The 24,973-nt window shown below is 44.9% G+C and overlaps 1 protein-coding gene across 2 annotated transcripts in view; it reads left to right on the plus strand.

The window, feature by feature from the left end:
* Positions 1 to 24,452, plus strand: part of LOC126548115 (cell division cycle 7-related protein kinase-like) — a 28,162-nt gene extending 3,710 nt beyond the window's left edge. For both annotated transcript variants that reach the window (XM_050196227.3, XM_055063571.2), the window contains exons 5-11: positions 33 to 126; positions 203 to 345; positions 450 to 606; positions 698 to 918; positions 5,595 to 5,677; positions 5,765 to 5,914; positions 24,091 to 24,452. In XM_050196227.3, coding sequence (XP_050052184.1) covers positions 33 to 126; positions 203 to 345; positions 450 to 606; positions 698 to 918; positions 5,595 to 5,677; positions 5,765 to 5,914; positions 24,091 to 24,350 — 1,108 coding nt within the window. In that variant the 3' untranslated portion in view covers positions 24,351 to 24,452. The remainder of the gene's footprint in view (positions 1 to 32; positions 127 to 202; positions 346 to 449; positions 607 to 697; positions 919 to 5,594; positions 5,678 to 5,764; positions 5,915 to 24,090) is intronic.
* Positions 24,453 to 24,973: the final 521 nt, after the last annotated feature.

Consider the following 24,973-nt stretch of genomic DNA (forward strand, 5'->3'; position numbering starts at 1 on the left):
GGATAAGTGTGGATGGTCTTTCTCCTATTCAGGGGCAGTAGCAATGTCATGGATGTGAAGATGTGCTTTTTGCACAAAGGTCATGTGGCCATTGTGATGCCGTACTTTCCTCATGAGAAGTTCCCAGTAAGTGTTGCCTCAGAACTATTGCAGTAGTGGCTCATACATTATTGTCTTCATTTGTGTCCTCTCACACTTGCAGGACTTCGTGCATAAATTGAGTGTCGCTGAAGTGCAAGAGTATATGACCCAGCTCTTCATTGCACTAAGAAGAGTTCATTCATTCAACATCATTCACAGGGACATCAAACCAAGCAACTTTCTCTATAGTCGCAAATGTAAAAGGTCAGATCATCTTGCCATTTCCTTTTGCAAGTTTTTCAAATTTAAATTGACTGCTGATGCTGCAAGGGAAATGTCTTGGAAACATTTTTGGTTTTGGTTCATAGGTTTTCTTTAGTTGACTTTGGCCTTGCCCAGCGGCTAGGTGGTGGGTCTAGTGACTCTGAACCAAAGCCACCAGGACCATTGCTAAAGGAATTGATGCCATCATCACAAAACCCCCCATCAAGAAAGAGAGCCAGAACACTTGACCAAGAAAACCAAGTATGGACTTTGCAATTTTTCATTCAGTATTTCTCCATATTGTCTCCAGTGAGAAGCTTTCATTAAATTTATTTCTCTTTGTTCACTCCAGAAAGCTCAAGTGAAGCGCCAGTGCCTGCCAGCACACATGGGGCCACCACTTCACACAATCAATGTGCATAATGTTGCAACAGCAGCTGGCAAATTGCAGCAGGCAACTACAGCTTCGGCCAAGCCTGTTTCTAAAGGGGCACTAAATCAAGCACGCCGCGGAAGAAGAAAGCTGTGCTGCTGCTTTGGAAGGAATGAAGTTTGCAATATTTGTCTTAGCAGGTATGCACATCGAGAAAATGTATGTTATGAGCAAGAGCTGGGTTCCTGTTTTAGCTCCATTAACTCTTCGAGTGTCCCTGATGTACCAGTTCGTTTTGGTGTTTTCTGTCCCTCCATGTCATTGACTTCAGATAGGAATGTGTGGAGCATACCAAAGAAGCATTTGCCATTATCCGTGCAATTTTGTTTTCCTTCTGCATAACCAAAAATAGCCACTGTGCTTGTTTTATAATATTCGAGAAAAGAACCAGACACTGGAGGTGCATCACCTCCAAAAAAGATCCAACAATCGAAGGATTAAAGGGACACTGAAAAGAAAATGTTAAGTCAAGCTCGATTGAAAGATTAGGCTTGTCTAATATCAAATGCATTCTTAGTGCAAACAGCTTTTGTAAGTGAGAAAATGTTAAAAATGGAATATTGGAGCTGCGTTCCTGTTGTGGACTATGATACCTGTCATGTGACGTCAGCACTAGCTGATTTACAGAAAGCGGCATAGAGGGAGGCCACATGTAGATTGTCAGCTTGTCCGTTTTGCGCGCAGGGTTCAAATTAAGCAGCAGCGGGAGCGTCGGTCTGGCCTGACTTAATATTTTCCTTTAGCTGGTGTCATGTATCCAATACTAATGTTCCATATATGTAATAGTGAGTTTTTTTGTTTTGCAAATAGTCACCATTTTTGAGACAAACTATTTTAGCTATTAATGGAGACACAAAAAAGCAAGAAAAGCACAGGAGATGGGACCTGTCAGTCCAGGCGGAGTATCCTGCAAGAGAAAATGACTGAAACGTTGCAGCATTTATGGAAGTTGTGAAGAATCGGTGGCATAAATGGTCTAGAAACTTTCAACTCAATATGCCTCATGCATGAAATTCTGCACACATGTTCCAAGTGACCGTAATGTATGTTTTCGCAAAGTTAAACATAGAATTTGGTGTTCCACTTTGGATAAACGCATACTTGTGTCAGTTTCAGTAAACTTTTCCTGGGAAAGTTGTGTGTGCAACAATAGACCAAATATGGCGTAACTCTGAGCACTTTCCAGTAGGAGTGCTAAAATAGTGAAATTCTTTAATTCAATTGAATATATTGGAAAAAACAGCCTTCAAATATAATATGGAATATTTTCTTACTTCTGGAAAATTCTAACTATACAAGTTCACTCGAGTTTATATAGTTCAAAAATGTTATTTCCATTACTTTATGTGTGCAATGGCACTTAATTGGATGTGCAGTCAAGTGAGATGCTTGCAAATAGTAACTACTGAAAGGTGATTGCATCTGGTGCACCATGACAATCGCAGTAATCAAACGGACGAAGAACACTACTTCATGCACAAGCGCGCAAAGTGTTGCGTTCATTGAATTAGCTTAGTATAATACTGCAAAACTGCATATCATTTTAAAGGATGCTAATATGGTGAGACTGGTTACACAAGAAATTGATTCACTGAATTTGAGACCACAAGTCTTTAGGCTGCGTGAAGGCTATGCATCCTTATTAAATAACTGAAAATGGTTGACCAGAAGTTTACTGTGTGCTGCCTTTGCACAATTGCTGTGGATACATTCGGAACAGTCTCCACTCGTATCGATTACATTCGAATAGTGAATTATTGAATCGAATAGCAAATATTATTCAATTTGTATTTGAAATTTTGAACGTTTGCACACCCTTTCGAATATTCACGCACCTCTGCTCTGATAGGAAAAAAGCAGGAAATGTCTTTGTACAGGCATGTGGATGAGGGGTTTTCAAAGTCTTCAAACTTCTCACCCACATGCCAATATATTGTACATAAAGTTCTATTTATTACAACTGTGCATTTCTTCCTTTGCAAACAGGACTGACTTGCTTGTGGTCTTCCTATATGTCTTGGTGCATACTCGGAATAGGGTTTCCAACTGCCCTGGATTTACCGGAACAGTCCGGACGTTTGCTCTCTTTATATACTGCATAACGATAAATAGACCAGATTTACTTTTTATGATGCATGACAGTCTGGTTGTGCATTATCTTTGGTCTTCTGTTGCATTGTCATAAACATAAAGGCAGTTTCGTTTTTGTTGTGGTTTGAGCTCTTTTGTGAGCCCTAACCGTTCGCAGTATCTCTGTTACTATACCTCTATCCATATTGGTAGTCGTATTCGTCAGGCAACTATACTGCACCTTTCTTGTTTAAATCGTGACATGGTAGGAGTAAACAAAAATTGTTTAACTTTGTTGCATGTACAGACTGGCGGCTTGGCGGCTTCTGTCATTGACGGGGGGTGGGGGGGTAACACTGTCAGCCGCCCCCTCCACAACACCCAACTCCCTCTGTGCGACCTCATCCACTCGAGAGTTGGCAACGCTAACTCAGAAATAACTTAGGCTCTTCATCACTAAGGGTCGCATAACGTAATGATAATGTTCGTGTTCCGCTTGAGGTTTCTTTCGGGCACCTGTCTTCCACGCTTCGTGCACGCTTTGGTCCCATTTTGTCCATTTTGCCAACTGCTTCACTTCTTGTCACTTGTTCTGGTTCTTTATTTGGGCGCATACTCAGTGGCCCAAGCTGTTGTCTGTTTGGCAAGACAGCAGCAGCGGAGACTAAAAGATAAAGAATACTGCAGCCAAGGGTAATGCTAGGAAATGCTTCCATCAGTTACTGCAAGATGTTTACAATGTGTAGCAGTTATTCCAGTTCTTTATTCACTCTGGCATTCTTTGACTTTTCAAGTTCTCATTTATTGACTATGAAAGTTGTGTGTTGGCTCTTTTATAGAGCGGGTAAGCTGGTACAATGCCTTCACACTCGCTGTAGTTTTTGTATGTATAAGTACTAGATTGTTTGCTATGCAGTCAATATTATGTTGCAAGTTTGCTGTGACAAAAGTAAGGTCAAATGTCTGACTGCCTTTAGATGTACTGAATGGTGATGCAAGATCTGCCACAAGTAGAGTCCACTCTGCCTCCAACTTGCAGTTGCATGGTTTAGGGTGTCCAGATTTCTAGTCAATCAGATGACTTGTCTTGCTGAAGCCAACATTTCAACAAGGGAAGAGAAGACCCCTTGTGAATGTTGGCTTCAGCGACAACTCTTGTTCAACCACTGTAGATTATTTCAAGACTCCATCTTCCTGTGGCTCTCTTATTTGTCTCTAGCATAACATTTAAAATCTTGCTTTGGTAGAAGTCCTGCGTGAGCTGTGTGACAGCCCACCCTGTGGAAGCCCAGAGCCCTCCCAGTTGTCTGCTGGTGGAAGAATGACAGAAATGTAATTTATGGAATAGTGTATTTTAATAGGACATAATTAAATATACATTGCAAATCTAAAAGCTCTCATTGTAGCTTCATTATCCAAAAGAAAAGACATCCGCTTTACTTTGGCTGCTTAAGAATAGTTCTATTATGAATTTGGGAGGACATTTCTCTAAATGTTAGACCATGCAGGCGACACTAGGTACGGTTGCACAGAAAAATGCAGGTAATAATGATATACTGGGAGATGTGGAAGGTCACAGAAGGTGGTTGGGATAGCATTATTACTAGCAGTGACATTAGCAGTAGCATAGCATGCACAGTGTCAAAGCACAGAATTCTATAAGCAATATCTTAATGTTCATATAGGGGTCCAGTGCCAGAGGAATCTGTGTTTACTTGTTTCCCACTTGGCAGCCCACAGAAAAAACTCGGTAGTAAAGGACAGCTCGTCATTGTGGTTACTGTGGGCGGTTGTCTATTGGTGTGGTGGGTCATGTTTGAGGGCTTAGCTCCATTCAAGTGAGAGAAGCGACTAGAGTAGTGTTGCAAATGGAAATTGGGACCATGTTATAGCATTGGGACATTGCTCTAGTGTACTGTGGAGTATATGGCACTGCAGTCTTCGGTGTGTCCAGCAGCTCGTAACAGGAAGGAGGAGGACTGGCGGGTGTACCGGGCGTGTCTCAACCTAGCCTTCACCCTTTGGTACACTGATGTATGCAGAATGCACCATGCTGTTCGTCCTGCAGTACGGAAATAATGTATGGGATGCAGTAGATGTGGTTGTCGTTGCACGATTTGTTATCCGAGTGCCAGGAGGCAGGACTATATCCAGGACACAGTTCACTCCTGTATAGTTGCTTGAGCACCGCAGAAACTGTACTGGCAAACACCGACTTGGAAACAACACAAGTATTTTGAGGTCTGCTTTCAGTTTCATGTTTTATTTATAATGAAAATATGTGTGTGTTTCTTTATGAATGAAAAAACACTGAACTCAACCAAAAAGTGTTTCTTGGTAACTTCATTCATTCATTATTGATATAAACAGGCATCTAATCCTTTGTTTGATTTGGTGTGCGATTTTCAGTTTTTATGTGAGTGGATTTTAGCGGCATAACCATCTTTGAAAGTTCCTTTTTTTGATTGTTAATGTTTAGCTCCGCAATTAAGCACTTGAGGCTTCTTTTACTGCCTTGCGCTATTGCTTTTCTGTTCAATGCATCTTGGCTCCCTAGTAATGACGTGCTACTGCAAAACACTGTTGTATGAAATAGCCTACAGATGCTATTTGTCTATTTGAATGCATCAATCTGTGCTCTGCAAGAATAGTTATTTTACACCTTTATTGCATTAATCAGCCTCTATTGTTCCTTTGTACCTGCAGCAGTTTTGGCTTGCTTACTGCTTTAATTTGTAATATGCAGGCCAGCTGAAATTGCCCCTCGTGCTGGAACTCCTGGTTTTCGCGCTCCAGAGGTTCTTCTGAAGTACAGAAACCAAACTACAGGTTTGTGGTCTGTTGAGTGTAGCACTGTATGTCTTTGGTGCACACACAAAAAATGCCTGCATAATTTTGTGTGTTGTGTGTTTTCAGCCGTAGATATGTGGTCAGCAGGTGTCATATTTCTCTCCTTGCTGAGTGGCCGCTACCCATTTTTCCGTGCCCAAGATGACCTCACTGCATTGGCAGAAATCATAACAGTCATTGGAAGTATTCCTGTGCAGATGGCTGCTGAAAAAATGGGTGAGTCTATTCATGTTCGTGACACGTCACTAGTATAGTCACAGGAAAGGCTGTTACATTTACTAGGGCAAAAAAAAAATGGCATGGAAATGCTAGTTTTCAGGGAGGGATTGTGCATCAGCTGGAATTTAAAATGCCAGTCACAACAAAGCACAATATTTTGTAATGGATTTGGTTTGTATTCTGCTAAATCGACCAGCTATCTCTGTGTAATGTAATTGAACTTCTGGTGGCTTGTGTAAACATTCATGCATTGCAGTAAATCAAATGCCGATTGCTATTCTGTCACTGCACTTTCTTTCGATGGACCTTTTTTCCCTCCATTCCTGTTTGACAAAACACCACTGTAATGAATTAAGTGGGACTTGGAATATCTTTTGTTATAAAGGTCATGTCTCTGAGAGCAATAAATGCCATATTTACTCGCATAGTGAATGCACTCGTGTAATAAATGCAACCCTCACTTTTCCAATCAAGAAGCGTTTTTTGCTTTTTCTTGCATAATGATCGCACCCTGAACTTGCTGCCGTGTAGTAGGAGACGCACGGCACGATTCTGCGTCTGATATGGCGTTCGGCCGGTGCAGTTATGTCCGATGTAGTGTCGGACGACTCGTACCTCGTCTCCTACTTTTATTGCGATAGCAATTACATGGATGCTCCAGACGCATTTTTGCCAATGTTGTCGCCGCTGTGCGGCATATGGTGCAAGTGTAAGTGAAAGCACGCGAAGGAAGCCAACGATCGCGGCTCAATCTTGCATGCCGTCTTTCATTGTGCAAAAGGTCTCGGGGGTGGGGTGAGGGGGAGGGACGGCAGCGGTATACTCTGGCAGCAACTGCGTATTGCACAACCGCGCCCGAAGGGCGCCGCCGATCGTGGCAATCAGCCGCGAACAAGGGAGAAAAGCGGGAAGGAAACACCGTCTTCCCTCGTGTGCTTGGCAACGGGGGGGGGGTTACTTTAGCAGCAACTGTGCATTGCGTGGCCATGACGCGCCTTATCTTTAAAGCGATCTGTGTTGGGGGCTGAGTGTATGGCGGCTCATACCTTCGTGCGCGCTGCGTTCTCGTCGCTCAGTTTGCAAGTTTATACAGCCGATAAAACAACTATCCTTACTTCATGCAGCATTCTACACATGTGCTATCGCAATTGATGGTTTGCATTTCGGGCGAAACTGACTCTTTTAGAGGAGACCGCGGAAAATATAATGGCTGAAAATTTTACCCTGCATAATGAATGCACACCGCAAGCCAAAACTGCTGCAGGTGCAAAGGAACAATAGAAGCTGATTAATTCAATAAAGGTGTAAAATAACTGTTCTTGCAGAGCACAGATTGATGCAAATAGCATCTGTAGGCTATTTTATGCAACAGTATTTTGCAGTAGCATGTCATTACTAGGGAGCCAAGATGCCTTGACCAGACAAGCAATAGCGCAAGGCAGTAAAAGAAGCCTCAAGTGCTTAATTGCGGAGCTAAACATTAACAATAAAAAAAAGGAACTTTCAAAGATTGTTATGGCGCTAAAATCCACTCACATAAAAAGTGAAAATCGCACACCAAATCAAACAAAGGCTTAGATGCCTGTTTATATCAATAATGAATGAATGAATGAATGAATGGAGTTACCAAAAAACACTTTTTGGTTGAGTTCAGTGTTTTTTCATTCATAAAGAAACGCACATATTTTCATTACAAATGAAACATGAAACTGAAAGCAGACCTCAAAATACTTGTGTTGTTTCCAAGTCAGTGTTTGCCAGTACAGTTTCTGCGGTGCTCAAGCAACTATACAGGAGTGAACTTTGTCCTGGATAGAGTCCTGCCTCCTGGCGCTCGGGTAACAAATCGTGCATTGACAGCTACATCTACCACATCCCATACATTATTTCCGCACTCCCGGACGAACGGCGCATATTTTGGAGGAAAAAAGTGTGTTCATTATGCGAGTAAATACGGTAAGGCAAAATAAGTCTGGTAAAGCAAATTAATCTTTATTCTAACCATGTTTAGATAGATGCTTGCTTTTATAAATTCGTGATGGTTATGTATCAATGACAATTCCTGAACCAGCAACTATCGCTGGCAACTCTCACTGGACAGTGCTCAAGCACCAATGCAGAGGGAAAAAAAGGGGAATAGTACTGTAGCCACTATTGTCAAACAGCAGCCGTGACACTGTAAAGAATGTCAATGCTGCATGTAACAGGCATGTACTAGCTTGTAAAGCAGTGTTCAAAACATCAGTGCAGCATCCAGCATCTGTATGCACAAATCTGAAAGCAACTTCAAAGGCACTGTCATGAACACTGACTTGAAATTCCAGTGCTACGTAGATCCTTCACAGCATATCCGGAAGGTGGTTTCTTCATGCAGGCTTTGACATGGCAATTCTTCTGCTATAGAGGCTCACATGGCTGCTGGCATGCCAACCCATGTGAAGACCTCGTCGGTAACAAGTATAGGTTGCTTCATGTTACCGAGTGTTCAAACTGGCTCTATTGTATAAATGCTGGTTAGAACACAAAGAACATAAAACATGGCATCAGATTGATTATGAAATTTTGGTTTCAAAGGAAAAACACAAAGAACATAAAACATGGCATCAGATTGATTATGAAATTTTGGTTTCAAAGGAAAAATTCAGTCATCACAGGGATGTTTGGCAGAGAAATATTAAGTGCAGGAAATTGTGCTAGGAAATACTTGAATCTTGTTATAACAGATTCGCGTCCCTATGAAAGTACCTTCATTATATGCATATTATATATTCGTTACATGCTGATGTCAGCAAGAAACATTTTAAACTTACTGGCAAGACTAGCAAGTGTGTTTAATCAATGTTTTTGCTGTTAAACTTAAAAACTGGTTGCCCTTGTTATGAAACTTCAGCAAAATTTTGGGCTTCTTGCAATCAAGACTGTTTGTGAGCTTGAGTGTCTACATTCTTTCCATTTTGCGCATGAAAGATTACTCAAAAATTGTCAAATGTGCGTTTGATGCATACAATAGTACTATCAACAACCAATATTTTGGACGTGCCTGTTAATTTGGATGGCTGCACGGCGTGTATCTCGTAAAGCTAATGTCTAAATTTCAGATTCTGAAGCCCTTCTGCGGGAAATTTTCCGAACTTTTTGCTGTGACCGCAGGTCCAAAATGGCATTAATAAAAGCGACCACCAACGCCATTTTGATTATGTCGCACCGTCAAACTAGCACTCTCGCACGCCAATCTGCTGGCAGCCGTAGCCACCGTGGCAACACTAGGCCTAGCTGCTTCGACATTCGCTGCCAAGCTTCCTGCTGTCAGCAATGGCGCCAATTCGCCTTTGTCATCTTCTCGGACAGCTTCGAAGCGCGGAAAGTATGGCAAGGCTTTTCAATCCCAAAACAGTCCTAAAGAGAGATAAGAATAGACCAGTCTTCTCACATTCAGTGCATGTGCACCCACTCTACTAGTCACAGTATCCCAGCAGTCCTTGCTGCTATGCTGCTTTCCTTGTGTTTAAGGCAACATTGAAGGGAATGTCAAGGAGCATGCCATTGTAGATTTACCTAGGAAATTATTGAGGTGAAGGGGTGGCATCTTCTTGACACTGCTCCTTTGGCTGAGTGCTAAGCAAGTTTGTCACAGTAAGCAACAGTGCTCCTTGCTGTAGTTGACCTTCAGCCTGTTAAAAGTTGTTAGTACTACTACCGGCATCATTCGCATCACTAGTGTCCTAGTGAAAATTGGCCTATTAAAATTTTTCACGCGGTAACATTGCATTTCATTTTGCTTGTCATCTCTGCACAATTTAATCATAAGGAGCCAACAAACAGACACCAAGGATAACACAGGGGAGATTACTTGTACTTACTAATTAAAATAGAGAAATTATAAATTAATGGAAATGAAAGTGGATGAAAAAACAAGATTCAGGTTCAAAAGGTTCCCAAGGTGCACAAGGTTCGGTCATATACAGCGGATGGAACCATCAATAACATTCCAGAAACTTCCGATACATGCAGGCGCGTCCTGCGCGGTGTGATAACATTTGTTAGGCAGTGAAACATGTTGCCCGATAAAGACAAACAAGTACACATGTCAATACCCCCCTCTTATAAAGCATTGACCCAATGCTGCAAACAAATGAAAGTAATAAAGAAAAGCACCCATAGCAAAGAAAACAACAAAATAAGGAAGTTCGTCAGCGTGCACAAAAAGGGTTTAAGACGCACCACGTGACCACTTCAGATCATGCGCGACGCAGCTGTGAATGTGAAATGCGGTCTCGCACGACTTTATAGTCCAGTGCGCCAATACGTCGGATGACCTTGTAGGGTCCGAAATAGCGTCGCAATAGTTTCTCACTCAGTCCTCGTCGGCATATCGGGGGTTCAAACCCAAACATGGTCGCCGGGCTGGTACTCAGCGAAGGGTCGTTGGAGGTTGTAGTGTCTGCTGTTGGTATGCTGCTGGTTCTTGATCCGTAGGCGGGTGAGCTGTTGGGTTTCTTCGACGCGCTGGAAATACGTAGCGACGTCAAGATTCTCTTCGTCAGTGACGTGTGGCAGCATGGCGTCGAGTGCCGTCGTCGGGTACCTGCCGTAAACCAGCTTAAACAGCGTGATTTGTGTTGTAAGCGAAGGTTACGTACGACAGGACGGCATCCCGGGTCTTGTGTTTGACGTCGACGTACATTGCTAGCATGTCGGCGAGGGTCTTATTCAGGTGCTCCGTAAGACCATCCGTCTGTGGGTGGTAGGCAGTTGTCCTCCTGTGCCTTGTCTGACTGTATTGCAGAATGGCCTGGGTGAGCTCTGCTGTAAAGGCCCTTTCTCTGTCGGTGATGAGGACTTCTGGGGCGCCATGTCGCAGCAGGATATTTTCGACAAAGAATTTCGCTACTTCGGCGGCGCTACCTTTCGGCAGTGCTTTAGTTTCAGCGAAGCGGGTGAGGTAGTCCGTCGCCACGACGATCCACTTATTTCCGGTTGTTGACGTCGGAAAGGGTCCCAACAAGTCCATCCCAATCTGTTGAAATGGTCAACAAGGAGGCTCGATTGGCTGTAGTAATCCCGCTGGCCTTGTCAGTGGTGTCTTGCGTCACTGACAGTCTCTGCATGTCCTGACATAACGAGCAACGTCGGCAGTCAGGCGCGGCCAATAATACGTTTCCTGTAGCCTCGATAGTGTCCGGGAGAATCCAAGGTGTCCAGTGGTCGGATCGTCATGTAGGGCGTGCAATACTTCTGGATGCAGCCCTGACGGAACAAAAAGGTAGTTGGCGCGGACTGGTGAGAAGTTCTTCTTTACGAGTAGGTTGTTTTGAAGCGAGAACGAAGACAATCCTCGCTTAAATGCCCTAGGGACAATGTCGGTGTGTCCTTCCAAATACTCTACGAGGTTTTTCAGCTCCAGGTCTGCTCGTTACTGTTCAGCGAAGTCTTCCGTGCTTAATATGCCAAGGAATGCGTCGTCATCTTCGTCGTCTTGCGGCGGGGGGTCGATGGGGGCGCGTGATAGGCAATCGGCATCAGTGTTTTCGTCAGTACTTGTAGGTTACAGTGATATCATATTCTTGCAGTCTTAGGCTCCACCCTGCCAGCCGTCCTGAAGGGTCCTTTAAATTCGCTAGCCAACACAAGGCGTGATGGCCGCTGACGACTTTGAATGGCCTGCCATATAGGTAAGGGCGAAATTTCGCTGTAGCCCAAACGACGGCGAGGCATTCCTTTTCGGTTGTAGAATAATTGCCTTCCGCTTTTGACAACGACCGGCTAGCGTAAGCTATCACGCGTTCAAGTCCGTCTTTTCTCTGGACTAGGACAGCACCGAGGCCTAGGCTACTGGCGTCAGCGTGGGTTTTGGTATTGGCGTCCTCGTCGAAATGCGCAAGTACGGGGGGTTACTGCATGCGTCATTTGAGTTCTTGAAATGCGTCGGCCTGTGGTGTTTCCCACTTGAACTCAACACCACATTTAGTTAATGTGTCAGCGGCTCAGCGATGCGTGAAAAGTCCTTGACAAAGCGCCTATAGTACGCACACATGCCAAGGAATCGACGCACTGCCTTCTTGTTGATGGGCTGTGGGAACTTTGTGATGGCAGTAGTCTTCCTGCGGGTCGGGGCGGACTCCAGACTTGCTGATGACGTGGCCTAGGAACAGAAGCTCATCGTAAGCGAAGTGGTACTTTTCTGGCTTCAGAGTGAGCCCCGATGACTTGATGGCCTCTAGTACTGTCGCAAGCTGCCTAAGGTGATAGTCGAAATTTCCGGCGAGGACGACGACGTCATCCAAGTAAACAAGACAAGTCTGCCACTTCAATCCTGCTAACACCGTGTCCATGGCGCGCTGGAACGTTGCAGGTGCCGAGCACAGTCCGAATGGCATGACCTTGAACTCGTAGAGGTCGTCTGGCGTGATGAAGGTGGTCTTTTCGCAATCTTGCTCGTCGACTTCTATTTGCCAGTAGACAGACTTGAGGCCCATCGATGAGAAGTATTTAGCATTGCAGAGCCGATCCAATGCGTCGTCTATCCGTGGAAGGGGGCATACATCCTTCTTCGTGATTTTGTTAAGTTGACGATAATCGACGGAAAAACGTAGAATTCCGTCCTTTTCTTCACCAAGACTGCAGGAGATGCCCACGGGCTTTTCGACGACTGGATGATGTCATCGTGCAGCAGTTCGTCGACTTGTTGCCTAATAGCGTCACATTGTCACGTCGAAACTCGGTAAGGGCTCTGGCGGAGTGGTCGAGTGCACTCTTCAGTTATTATGTGATGCTTTGCGACTGGTGTTTGTCGAATCCTCGATGACGTCGAAAAGTAGTCTTTGTATTGTCGCAGCAGACTTCTGAGCTGTTGCTGCTTAATCATGGGGAGACTTCGATTTATGTCGAAGTCTGGTTCAGGAACTACGGTCGTCGAGGTACATGCGGCAGAATCCGAGAGGACAAACGGATTGCTGGTTTCCAGAATTTCCTCGATGTATGCGATCGTCGTGCCCTTGTTGATGTGCTTGAACTCCTAGCTGAAGTTTGTCAGCAACACTTTCGTGTTTCCTCCATGCAGTCGAACGATCCATCTTGCAACGCCAATTTCGCGGTCTAGCAGTAGACGTTGGTCACCCTCGATGACGCCTTCCACGTCGGCAGGTGTTTTGGTGCCAACGGAAATAACAATGCTGGAGCGGGGTGGGATGCTGACTTGACTTTCGAGCACGCTCAAGGCATGGTGGTATGAGAGCTCTCCAGCGGTGTCGCTCGATCTTCCGACAGCGTTATCGACTTCGACTTCAGGTCTATGATTGTGCCGTGTTGGTTCAGGAAGTCCATGCCGAGAATGACGTCTCGTAAACACTGTTGGAGGATAACGAAGGTGGCAGGGTAAGTCCGGTCATGAACGGTAATTCTTGCCGTGCAGATTCCAGTCGGCGTGATGAAGTGTCCTCCAGCGGTCCGAATTTGAGGGCCTTCCCATGCAGTCTTAACTTTCAACTGAGCGGCGATGGGTCCACTCATGACAGAGTAATCGGCTCCTGTGTCTACTTAGGCGGTGACTGCGTGGCCGTCGAGAAGCACATCGAGGTCGGTGGTTCTTTGTCTTGCGTTACAGTTAGGTCCTGGCATCGGATCACGGCTGCGCCGCGTTGACCTGTGGCTGGTACGTGGCGTCATCAGGTCGTTTTTCGTCAGCGTGTTATGTTTTCGAGGTAGTCTCTTTGGCGGCGGCGGAGGATCTTTGTCAGTTCGATGAACAGCAACCGCACCTCCATCGGTTGCTGCTTTTAGTTTTCCGGATAGGGGCTCGCAGACTGGCTCCGGGCTGGGCCACTGTATGTTCAGCGCTCCGGCGACAGGTAGCTGCCTGGTGATGGCGAACAGGATGGTCGTCTAGGGCTCCACTGAGTGGCGGCGATATCGCGAGGTCGTTCGCCAAGCTGTGGTCGCGGCGCAATAACGGCGAACCCTCGCAGTCCCATCTCCCGGTATGGGCATCGGCGGTAGTCGTGACCTAGTAACAGAGCGGGCGGTGGTCAGGAGCGCACCAAATGTCTGTCTTCCTCGCGTAGCTGCGCTGGGCGACGGGTGGGCATGCTGGCGGCGGTGGACGACAGAATTGTGGCGTTAAAGGGCCCTGGAGCGATCGTGCAGGGAGCCATAACGCGGCGTGGGTCATCGCTTCTGTCTGGGGCTGTGGCGATTCCGGTTGAACCTCAGGAACTCCAAGGGATCACTGAACCTCATCTTCGACGATTGAGGCCCCTTGATGCTGCGACCTAGGGTACATTTTCTGCAGCTCTTCCCGTACGACCGCTCCGATAGTCTCGCGCAGATTGTCGGTGACCAGTGACTGAATTCCTGCGTAGTTTGTAGAGTTTGTGTGGCGGTTGAATTGCCGCTTCCGCATTTCGAGCGTCTTCTCGATGTTGGTGGCCTCGCGAAGTAACTCTTCTACGGTCTTCAGTGAGCTTTGTATCATTGCGCCAAAAAGTTATTCCTTCACACCACGCATGAGTAGGCAGACTTTCTTCTTGGACATATCCGGGTTGGCGTGGTAGAACAGACGACTCATTTCTTCCGTAAAGATGGCAACATTCTTGTTAGGTAGCTGCACTCGGGCGTCCAGCATAGCTTCGGCCCTTTCCTTGCGCACGACGCTCGTAAAGGTGTGCAGGGGCGCGATCGGAGATATTTTGTTCGATACGTGTTCTGTTCAGTTGCTGCAACGTCACAAAGTTGCAGTATGCAAAATTTGTGACAGCGGGGCGGAGAGAGCAGCCAATCAGGAAGCGGTGACCTCCCCGGTAGTTTACTTCCGTCGTTTGTCGTCTGCTTGCAAACAGTATACTACAAAGCCAAATGTTTCTCGTCTTCCAAATGAATTAAATCTTTATCTAAAAAAATTTATTGTTTCTTCTCAAGCCCAAACACGTTTTCAAATAGTAGTACGTGTGACTACTGCAATTTATAACTATTAGGTTCTTTGCGTCGTCCCTAGGTGGTGTCGCGCACAGCGAGAAGAAAGAAAAAAAAAAAGACGGGAAGAGTGGCGCACTTTTCAAGAGGCAGCAACAACATTCCAGTGGCTCGCTGGCACCGATGTTGTCTATTTCTCTGTACAACCAACGAATTATTTGTTTAGAGAGACAAAAACGACGCCGGAATTCACTTTCTGCCATTTCTTCAAACGCGTTTCGCATCGCCACCCGCTCTCCTCCTTCCTCTAGAAACGCCAGCGCAACAACCTAAGTTCCCAACGGAAGCGCCATTTTCTCAATTAAACTATGGATTGGATTCAAATGTGCCATATCGCAGTCGAAAAGTCCGCCTGTTGGATCCAATCCAATCCACCAGACGCCCATGCGAAGCCGTATGATCGCTCCAAACTTCTCAGCTCCCGTCGGGTTCGGCGCCTAGCAGACGAAATGCTTGGTGGGAGGATGATTGACAGGAGCGTGTCGTCATTTTGACGTCACCAAAAACGTGGCCGCGCCTCGTGGCTGGCAACGTCGGCGCGGAGTAGGCCAATCGAACGCGCCGAACAACTATCTCCGATCGCACCCCAGGAAGCCGCTACGGAACAAACAGGTCCCATGTTGTCAAGGTTGACTCCCGGTTCTCAAACCACGTTCTGGCGGCGTCTTCTAAGGCGAAGTATACATGCCGCAGCTTGTTGTCGGGAGTCCCAGTTGTTGATCGTCACGATTCGTTCGTAGGTCTTCAGTCGCTGCTCCATGGAAGGTCGATGGGTCCCGAGGTTGTTGCAGGATAACGGGGGACGCTGGGCCAGCCATTTGGGTTGTCTTGGCCACGATCTTCTTTGTCGTCTGAGGTAGAAGTCCGTGTTCCGGGGTTAGCTGTTGCAGTCGGTGACTTGCTTGATGATCCGGGATTACGTAGGTTTTGTCTTTGCGGTCCGGGCTTGGATCACGGCTTTGTGGGGGCGTCCGGTACATGAACGCAAAGCACCTCCACCAGTTGTCATGTGGTAGTGACAGTTGAAGACACAGCAACAAAACTGTGAATGGCAAAACTAACTTCATCTGGCGAACCTGTGCCCAGAAAAACAGGCTACACTCAGTGGTCAACAAAAATGGCAAACACAGTCAGCATTCGGCGAAAATCTGATCAGCGGGTCAAGCACGTCAGCTTTTATACATCAGTCATCGAATGTTCCAGAGTAATCGCTAGGATCCGCGTGTCTTCCACAAAGTTTTACATTATTTACATCACGCACACATGCAGTCAGATTACACAAGGTTCGGTCACAGACAGCGGATAGAACCATTGATAGCATTCCAGAAACTTCCGATACATGCAGACGTGTCCTGCGCTGTGTGATAACATTTGTTAGGCGGTAAAACGTGTCACCCGATAAAGACAAACAAGTACACGTGTCAAATACAGGGCGTTTCACGTAACTTGAAACCAGGATTTAAAAAAGAAGTGGTTAACTGCAGCTGAGTGAAACCAACGACATATGGTTTGCTGTCATGTAGCGCTCCTTCGAGAATTATTTATATTGCACCTAATTAACTAAGATCAATTATGCAAATTGAGTAATATTCACTTTAGGGCCAAGTGCATTTTGTTATGTTGTAGAGGGCATTCGAAAACGACCATTCCAATTTTTTCGTGGCAACATGTTGCTTACATGCGCCACTCCGAGCTTGGAGTGGCGCCTGACATCGGCCAGAATGCCGAAAGCCAGTGGGGCTATACTAATCCAGGTACAACTAAATTAGGAAGACCCACTAAGCTTCAAGAAAAGGCACTCCCTTACTATAAGAGGAATTGGCCTCCGTAGTGCAGTATTCGGTCACTCCCTCCCAAATGACTCATTTGATTAACCAATAGCTCTCAGTCCTCAGCAGCTGCAGAGCACCCGACGAAGGCGGCGGTCAGACCTGTAATGCAGCAGAGGGTGCTAAAAATTTCTGGACTCGAACAGGGCCGCCAATGGAAACTGACCTTGGCAACGTGTAAGGCCCGAACTCTCAAGTGAAGCTGGCCTAGCAGGACTCTTTCAGGAACTATCAGGCATTGTTCGGGAAATCATTGGCCTTAGTGAGGGTAGAAGCACTAGTGAGGCTTATGCAGTGCTGACAAATGGCTTCGTCCTCTGCTATAGAGGACTTCCAGATAAGCAGTACACATTAGGATTCCTAATCAATAAGGACATAGCGATCAACATCGATGAATTCTACAGCATTAATGGGAGGATAGCAGTAGTCGTAATAAAGCTTAATAAGAGGTATAGATTCAAAGTTAAAAGCCTATGCTCCAACCTCTAGTCATGATGATGATGATATAGATCAGTTTTATGAAGATGCTGAATTAGCGATGAAAAAAGTACAAACTCGGTATGCTGTAGTATGGGCGACTTCAGTGCAAATGTTCTGCCAATCCCAGCATGGTGCAGGATGGAGAAGTGTTAGGTAGGGTAAAGGACAGTGATCATAGCTAGGTTAGCGAGGACTAGGATTCACCTCAATTTGAACAGAGAAAGAGTAAAATTGGTCAAGAAAGAACAGGTCAACTTAGAGGCAGTAAGGGTAAAAGCAGACAAATTTAGGCTGGTACTTGCAAACAAATATGCAGCCTTAGAACACAGAGATGAAGATGACATAGAGGTAATGAATGAAACCGTAACTAGGCTGGCTTCAGAGGAAGTGGGAGGCAAGGCACTAAGGCAACCAGTAGGCAAGCTCTCCCAAGTAACAAAGGACCTAATAAAGAAGCGACAAAGAATGAATGTCCAACTCAGTAGATCAGATAGAATTTTCGAAACTGTCAAAACTGATCAACAAGGAGAAAATACAGGATATTCGAAATTATAACGTGGGAAAGACTGTGGAAGCAGTAAAAAATGGACGCAGCATGAAATCGGCAAGAAGGAAACTTGGCATAGGACAAACCAGGATGTATGCCCTGAAAGAAAAGGAGGGTAATATTATCAGCAATTTCAAAGATATAATAAAAGCAACAGAATAATTCTGTACTGGCCTGTACAGTACCCAGAGCAGCCACGATACCTCCATTTGAAGTAGTAATGAACAGGTTACATAGGCTCCTTCTATAACTAGAAATTAAGTTAGAAGGTCCTTGCAACACATGATAAGGGGAAAAGTGACAGGAGAAGATGGAATAACAGTCGATTTAATCAAAAATGGACGTGACATAATGCTTGGAGAACTGGCGGCCCTCTATACGAACTGTCTGTCGACTTCAAGGGTCCCAAACAACTGGAAGAATGCCAACGTTATAATAATCCACAAAAAGAGATGTTAAAGAATTGAACTATAGGCCCATTAGCTTGCTTCCAGTATTATATAAAATATTCACCAAGATAATCTCCGCTAGAATAAGGGCAACTCTAGACTTTAGTCAACCAAGGGAACAGGCAGGTTTCAGGAAGGGATACTCTACAATGGATCACATCCATGCCTCAATCAGGTAATCGAGAAATCAGCAGAGTACAATCAGCCTCTTATGTGGCTTTTATAGATTACAAAGAAGGCATTTGATTCAGTAGAGATACCAGCAGTCATAGGAAATATCTTGGAAAATATCTACAGAGATTCCACAGCTACCTAACCCGCCGTGGTTGCTCAGTGGCTATGGTGTTGGGCTGCTGAGCACGAGGTCGCGGGATCAAATCCCGGCCACGGCGGCCGCATTTCGATGGGGGCGAAATGCGAAAACACCCGTGTGCTTAGATTTAGGTGCACGTTAAAGAACCCCAGGTGGTCAAAATTTCTGGAGTCCTCCACTACGGCGTGCCTCATAATCAGAAAGTGGTTTTGGCACGTAAAACCCCAAATATTACTATTATCCACAGCTACCTTAATTCTCCACAAGTAGGAAGATACCTGTAAAGAATGGGGTCAGACTAGGTGACAAAATCTATCCAATGCTATTCACTGTGTGCTTGAAAGATTAAGAAGTATTCAAGCTATTAAATTGGGAACACTTAGGAGTTCGGATCAAATGCGAATATCTCGACAACCTTCGTTTTGCAGATGACATAGTCCTATTCAACAACACTGGAGATGAGTTACGACAAGTGATTGACAGGGTGTCTACCAACCGGGAAAACCTGGAATTGTCAGGAATTTTCATTAGTCTGGAGAAACTGAGGGAAAACTCTGGGAATTTGTGCTTCTATCAAGGAAAATTAACTGTAATTTTATTGAAAGGGAAAGAAAGTCGCAGTAAAGCTGGCTCGAATAGGAGGAGTTGCCAATGTTTAGTCAACGACCGACTTTCCGGACTCCCGATAATTCGGACGGCTTCGCGGCACCACCACGTACCCCAAGAGCCTATGTATAATAATGTCTGAAGTTTCGGATGCAAGAACCCTTCGCCATCCGATTTTCCAGACTTTTTGCCATCATGGCAGGTCCAAAACGGCAGTAATAATAAAACCACCACCACCGCCACCGTTTTGATTACCCCGTCGCTCCTCGAACGCTCTCGCACGCAGATCTGCTGGCAGCCGTAGCCACCACTGCAGCAACGCTAGGCCTAGCTGCTTCTGCGTTTGCTATTAAGTTTCTTGCCGTTCTGTGCCGTGTTTTTCATTGAAAGAATTCGCTGCTATCAGCAATGGCACTGACTTCGCCTTTGTGGTCCTCGCGATTGGCTTCGAAGCACGGAAAGCACGACGCGTTGCATAATGCCAGTTGCCGAAAGTCAACTTCGCCTCACTACAGCAGTATTACGCGGTGAAGCGTGCGCAAATTATTGCGGTTAAGCTCAACAAGCGTGGGAAGGGGCAATGGTCACGGGACACGCGTGCACCCGCTGCCTTTTGTCGCAGGATGAGCACCGATGTGCCTAATAAGTGTACTGGCAGGCCCTCAGAGCTATTTCTGATGTTCTGCGACAGTAAAAGACATGTAGTGGCGTACCAACTATTTCTAAAGTGTGCGTGTGTGGAGGGAAGGGGGGCAAACCGCAGACTGACCTTTTGTTCTCTCTCTCTCTGTGTGTGTGTGTGTGTGTGTGTGTGTGTGTGTGTGTGTGTGTGTGTGTGTGTGTGTGTGTGTGTGTGTAAATTGCCAATTACAATAAGTGAAATAGCCTGGAAATGCTTCTGTTATGAGTATATTTAACCGACAGGCACCTATTTATCAATCACACATGGTGAACCATGGGGGCCCAAAGAATGAGCTGAATTTGCATTTATCTCTTGCAACTAATAACATCTCAAGATGATACAGGGGCAAAAGGCAATGAGTGCACCCACAGTGGTCTTGGATCGCACCCATTAGTAGCAGTACAGTATACATAAAAAGGCACATTTGCTACAAAGAATTTAAATAATTCAACAAAGAATTGTTTTTGCTGTTTAAGTCTACAAGATAAATGCATCGCTAGTTTAGGTAATACTAGTACTGTCGAGGTTATAGGCAACGACTTGCAATATTCACACATTAAAAAAAGTGGACTCGCCATCCGACCCTGCGACAGTGGACATCCAGCGAACCTGTTAAAAATCACCACTACAACTGCTGAGGGGGGTATGCAATGCTTTAGTGCTTTATAATGCCTCCCCCCCCCTACCCTTCCCACACACTCAATTTCCATTAGATTTGATATCTGTTGAGTTCACAGTTATTCCAGGGCAATGGGATGACTTATTTGTTCTCAACACATTCATAAAGCTCTGAATAGCTTACATGCGTAATATACTAAAAATATCATAATTCTCTATCTTTGAAGTTTGCCTTCATATTGGTGATAATGCGCCCTTTATTTTCGCCAAATATAAACAAAATGTACTGTTTAATTCATGGAGGACATTGCTGAAACAATGACAGAAGGTGTTATGACACATTAAAATAAGGAAAGAAAAACGACGGCTCATTATTATTTACGCTTTAACCGGACCAGGAACTTAAAGATTTTGTCACACATAGCAGTTACAATGGCCCCCCTCCACTCAAAATATGAGCCTGTTGTAAACTACAGCTATGTCGAGACACCGAGAAGCATAGTTGATAGCGGCCATATCACACACTCTAATGCTTGAATAAGAACATCTTTACAAAAGCTGTATTTGATCCAACCACTTCGCACAGGAAGTTTCCATTGGGCACCAGCAATTTTCGTTAAATTTGGTCTTGGCGGTTTTTATAGTGCTGCCAGAGCAGCGGGCTCAATTCCTCCGCTCTCGTTAGACACGCTCAAACACGCTGGAGTGCTTGCATACGTAATTTATTACGAAAGCCATCTATATTGAACTTCACCTCCACATCACCCATTAATTTGTCCTTACAGTCACAAAACCTAACGAAGCTGCCTTCTTTAGTTCAATGAGGATACCAGCCGAAACTAATATATCACGCATGACAAAGTACAAAAGAATGAGGTTTCAATGATTATTCGTAACGCTTCTCAATAACCCAGAAATATTAAAACTATGCAACACATTCCACTTGAAATGCTGCCTATTCCTTCAAAGTATGAAGTATCTTAAGCTCTCTTGGGACAATAACAGTAGCGTGATCATTTTGAACACCATCATTTCGGACTGGAAGCTTACCATTATCATTGAAAAAGAAGGTGTACAATCAGTGCATTCTACCAGTGCTAACATATGGGGCAGAAACTTGGTGACTGACAAAGAAGCTTGAAAACAAGTTAAGGACTGCGCAGAGTGATGGAACGAAGAATTTTAGCCGTAACGTTCAGGAGACAGGAAGAGAGTGGTGTGGATCGGAGAGCAAACGGGGATAGCCGATATTCTAATTGACATTAAAAAAAATGGAGCTGGGCAGGTCATGTAATGCGTAGTTTAGATAACCGGTGGACCATTAGGGTTACAGAACAGGTGCGAAGAGAAGGGAAGTGCGGTCGAGGATGGCAGAAGACTAGGTGGGGTGATGAAATTAAGAAATTCGCAGGTGCTTGTTCGAATCGGTTGGTGCAGAACACGGTTAATTGGAGATCGCAGGGAGAGGCCTTCGTCCTGGAGTGGACATAAAATAGGCTGATAGTGGTGATGACGATGACATGCTGCGGGGCAATTTTTTTCTGGCATTTAAAGGGCCCCTCACCAGGTCTGGCCATTTTGAGCTGACAAGCGCGGAGCATACAATACGTGATAACGATCGTGTCTGCAAAGTATTACATGGCTATGCGCTGCAGAAAGATCTGAAATTTTCAAACTGAACGCATTTTCCCGTCTCCTCGCGGCTGCTGCACTCCAAGCCGGAGGTTGCGGAGGGGCAGAAGGCTAGTGCACGTATGTAAACGTGATTGCGCTGTGATTTCACTCGTGGTGACACGTGACTTCGAGAATTATTCAAGCCAACATCTTTTATTTGTGTAATATGTTGCTAGAATAGTCAAATTAAAGCTTAGATAAATAATAAAACACACAAACTGAATGTCTGCATGTTTTTGTTTTACTTCGCACTGCAGCAATAGAGGTGTACGTCCGTTTCGTCTGCTTGTCGAGCAGTCACACACGTGGACACCGAAACTGTCATTTTCTGCCGTGTTCCAGCTCGGGATCATGCTCTGTGATCCGCTTGTCTGCCTTGGTATTCTTGTAGCACTGACTTATACCACTGGTCAGGTGTCCTCGTGCACAGAACGCAAAATTGTGTGCTGCGCAAACAAGACAATCACAACAGCTTGCATGCGACGCCGTCAGCGGAAGTGCGCCATGCTGCAAAAAAGAGAGGGGAAAAATTAAGGTGGGGCCTGTGACGTATGCGTCATGCGATCCTCGAGGTCTGGTATGGGAGAATGCAGGGAAAGAATTTCGCTTGCGGAGGCGAGACGGGGCAAGAGTAGTGTTTGTGGTGAAGCTCACCTCCAGAAATCATGGGTTCGTGACACATAAATATTTGTATCTTGGTTATTAAGTAGCCGATTTGAGAAATTTTTGAGGCAGAACGCTCCCTAAAGGACATGTAACAACTTCCAGTATATAACCAAAATTTGCTATGGGACCTGGTGAGGAGCCCTTTAAAGAATGCCACGAAATATGAAATCAAACCACGTGACTGTGCTCATGCACTACCGTATCGCAGCGCTCTCAACCGCGCTTTGTGCGAAAGAACTGTGCACGCAGACCGTGGCAAAATGAGCAGCCACAGCTCTAGGCATCTGCTTCAGTGTGTCAGCATCTTTCATGGTGGCAGACGGAAAGGAAGCACCAATGTCCCTGATAAGCGATAGGCTTGATGCACGGTTGAGCATGCTGCAATATGATAGCGCACTAGTGCAGTCACATGATTTTATTTCATATTTCGCGAGCTTTCTTTAAATGTCTGAAAAAATTGCCACGCAGCATGTACATTGCCACAAAAAATTGGATTGGTCATTTTGAAATACCCTCTACAACGTAACCGTATGCACATGGCCCTAAAGGGAATATTAAAAATTTTGCATAATTGGTCTTGGTTAATTAGCTAATTAAGTGCAATATAAGAAATATCCCAAGGAGTAGCACATCACAGCAAACCATATGTTGTTGGTTTCATTCAATTGCGGTTACCCACTTTTTTAAAATGCTTGGTTCAAGTTACATGAAACACCCTGTATAAAAGAATTTCGCTGACCAGAATATAGAAGCCAAGGGTGACCGCAGGATGAACTGTTGTATACTGGAGCCTCTAAGAAGCAGTTGCTTTTTAAGCATTTTGATACATGGTTAAAAATTGCAGGTTGCATCAACTTAACCTTCAGCAGGTTACGTCAACTTTATCCTCTTCATGCTTTTGAGGGAATTAACAGCTACTGAGAATAATTTGTACTGCTGCGAGTGGATTGTCAGGGATAAGTTGGGCTTGACTGATGAACTTGCTACTTTTCTTTGACAGTGGTCAAGATTAGAGCAGTTCAGTTTACTATAGAGACAAAAGCAGCTAGAGAGACTGCTGGTGTAGGTAATGCATGCTTAATCAAAACTAAGGGACACCACTTTATCATTGGACAAGTTTCTGCACATGTCATCCAGGCTCCTCTGAAAAATATTGTCTTTATCTTGGTGGAGGTGCACATGGCTTGAGCTCCGCAAAGTTCAAGTAATGTTAAATATTCAGTTGCACAGGAAGGTAATTAGATAAGCAGTGTGGTATTTGTCAGATGTCGAAATGTTTTACTGAAACAACTTACTGCCTACATGCCATAATAAATTATGACCCGTTTTCTGTTACTTCCAGGAAAACTGCTTACTGTCAGCCATGAGAAACCAGTGCTGGATCTAAAAACCTTGTGTGAAAGGCTACGAGGCACCCGTGCTAAAACTGGGCAGACAGCCGATGGTGTGGAAAAAGCACACTTCAGGTACCATGAGTCATGGCTACGTGTGCCAGACTCTGCTTACGACCTGCTGTACAAGTTACTTGACCCTGACCCTACAACTCGGATCACAGCTGAGGATGCCCTGAAACACGATTTTCTAAATGAGTCATTGTGTTAGTGCAAATCGTGAAGTGGTAAGAATGATCTCGTAACTCTGTTTGCAGTTTATCTGCGTAAATGATGACAAAATAAATTTGTGCAGGCTAATAGTGGCCCTTCATTTGGTTGTCCATCTTCTCGTACTAAATCAATTAGTTACCTTTTTGAGCACAGCTCACACGAAGCTAACAGATGACAGGAAGTGAAGTGAGCATACTGGCTTCCAGTGATTGTGCTTTAATGCATTGTTTGTATGTCTGCTGAGACTATGCTGAGTTTCATACATCAGGTGCAACACTGTGGAGGCTAGAGAGACTTTGCAGTGGCTGCTTCGTACTTGGAAATAGTTTGGGGTTTTTTGACCAATTTTTGTGAAAATGTTCTTTATATTCGCATGGAAAAAGATTTAATCCTTAGAAACAAATTATATACTTATACGGCTGCTAACACGTTTTAAATCAATTTGCTTTTCATAGTTTCCTTTTTCACATTTTTTTTTATTTGCAGCCCGTTGCGGCAGTCTCGTGTGCATGCTCACAAGCAAACACCACTGGCGATCAGTGAAGTGTAGAAGAAATGCATGGAGTGAAGTTTTGGCGACCGAATTTGCATAGCAGTGTTCCACATTGTACCTGATATATG

This window comes from Dermacentor andersoni, chromosome 1, assembly GCF_023375885.2.
Source record: "Dermacentor andersoni chromosome 1, qqDerAnde1_hic_scaffold, whole genome shotgun sequence".
Classification (NCBI taxonomy): Eukaryota; Metazoa; Arthropoda; class Arachnida; order Ixodida; family Ixodidae; genus Dermacentor; species Dermacentor andersoni.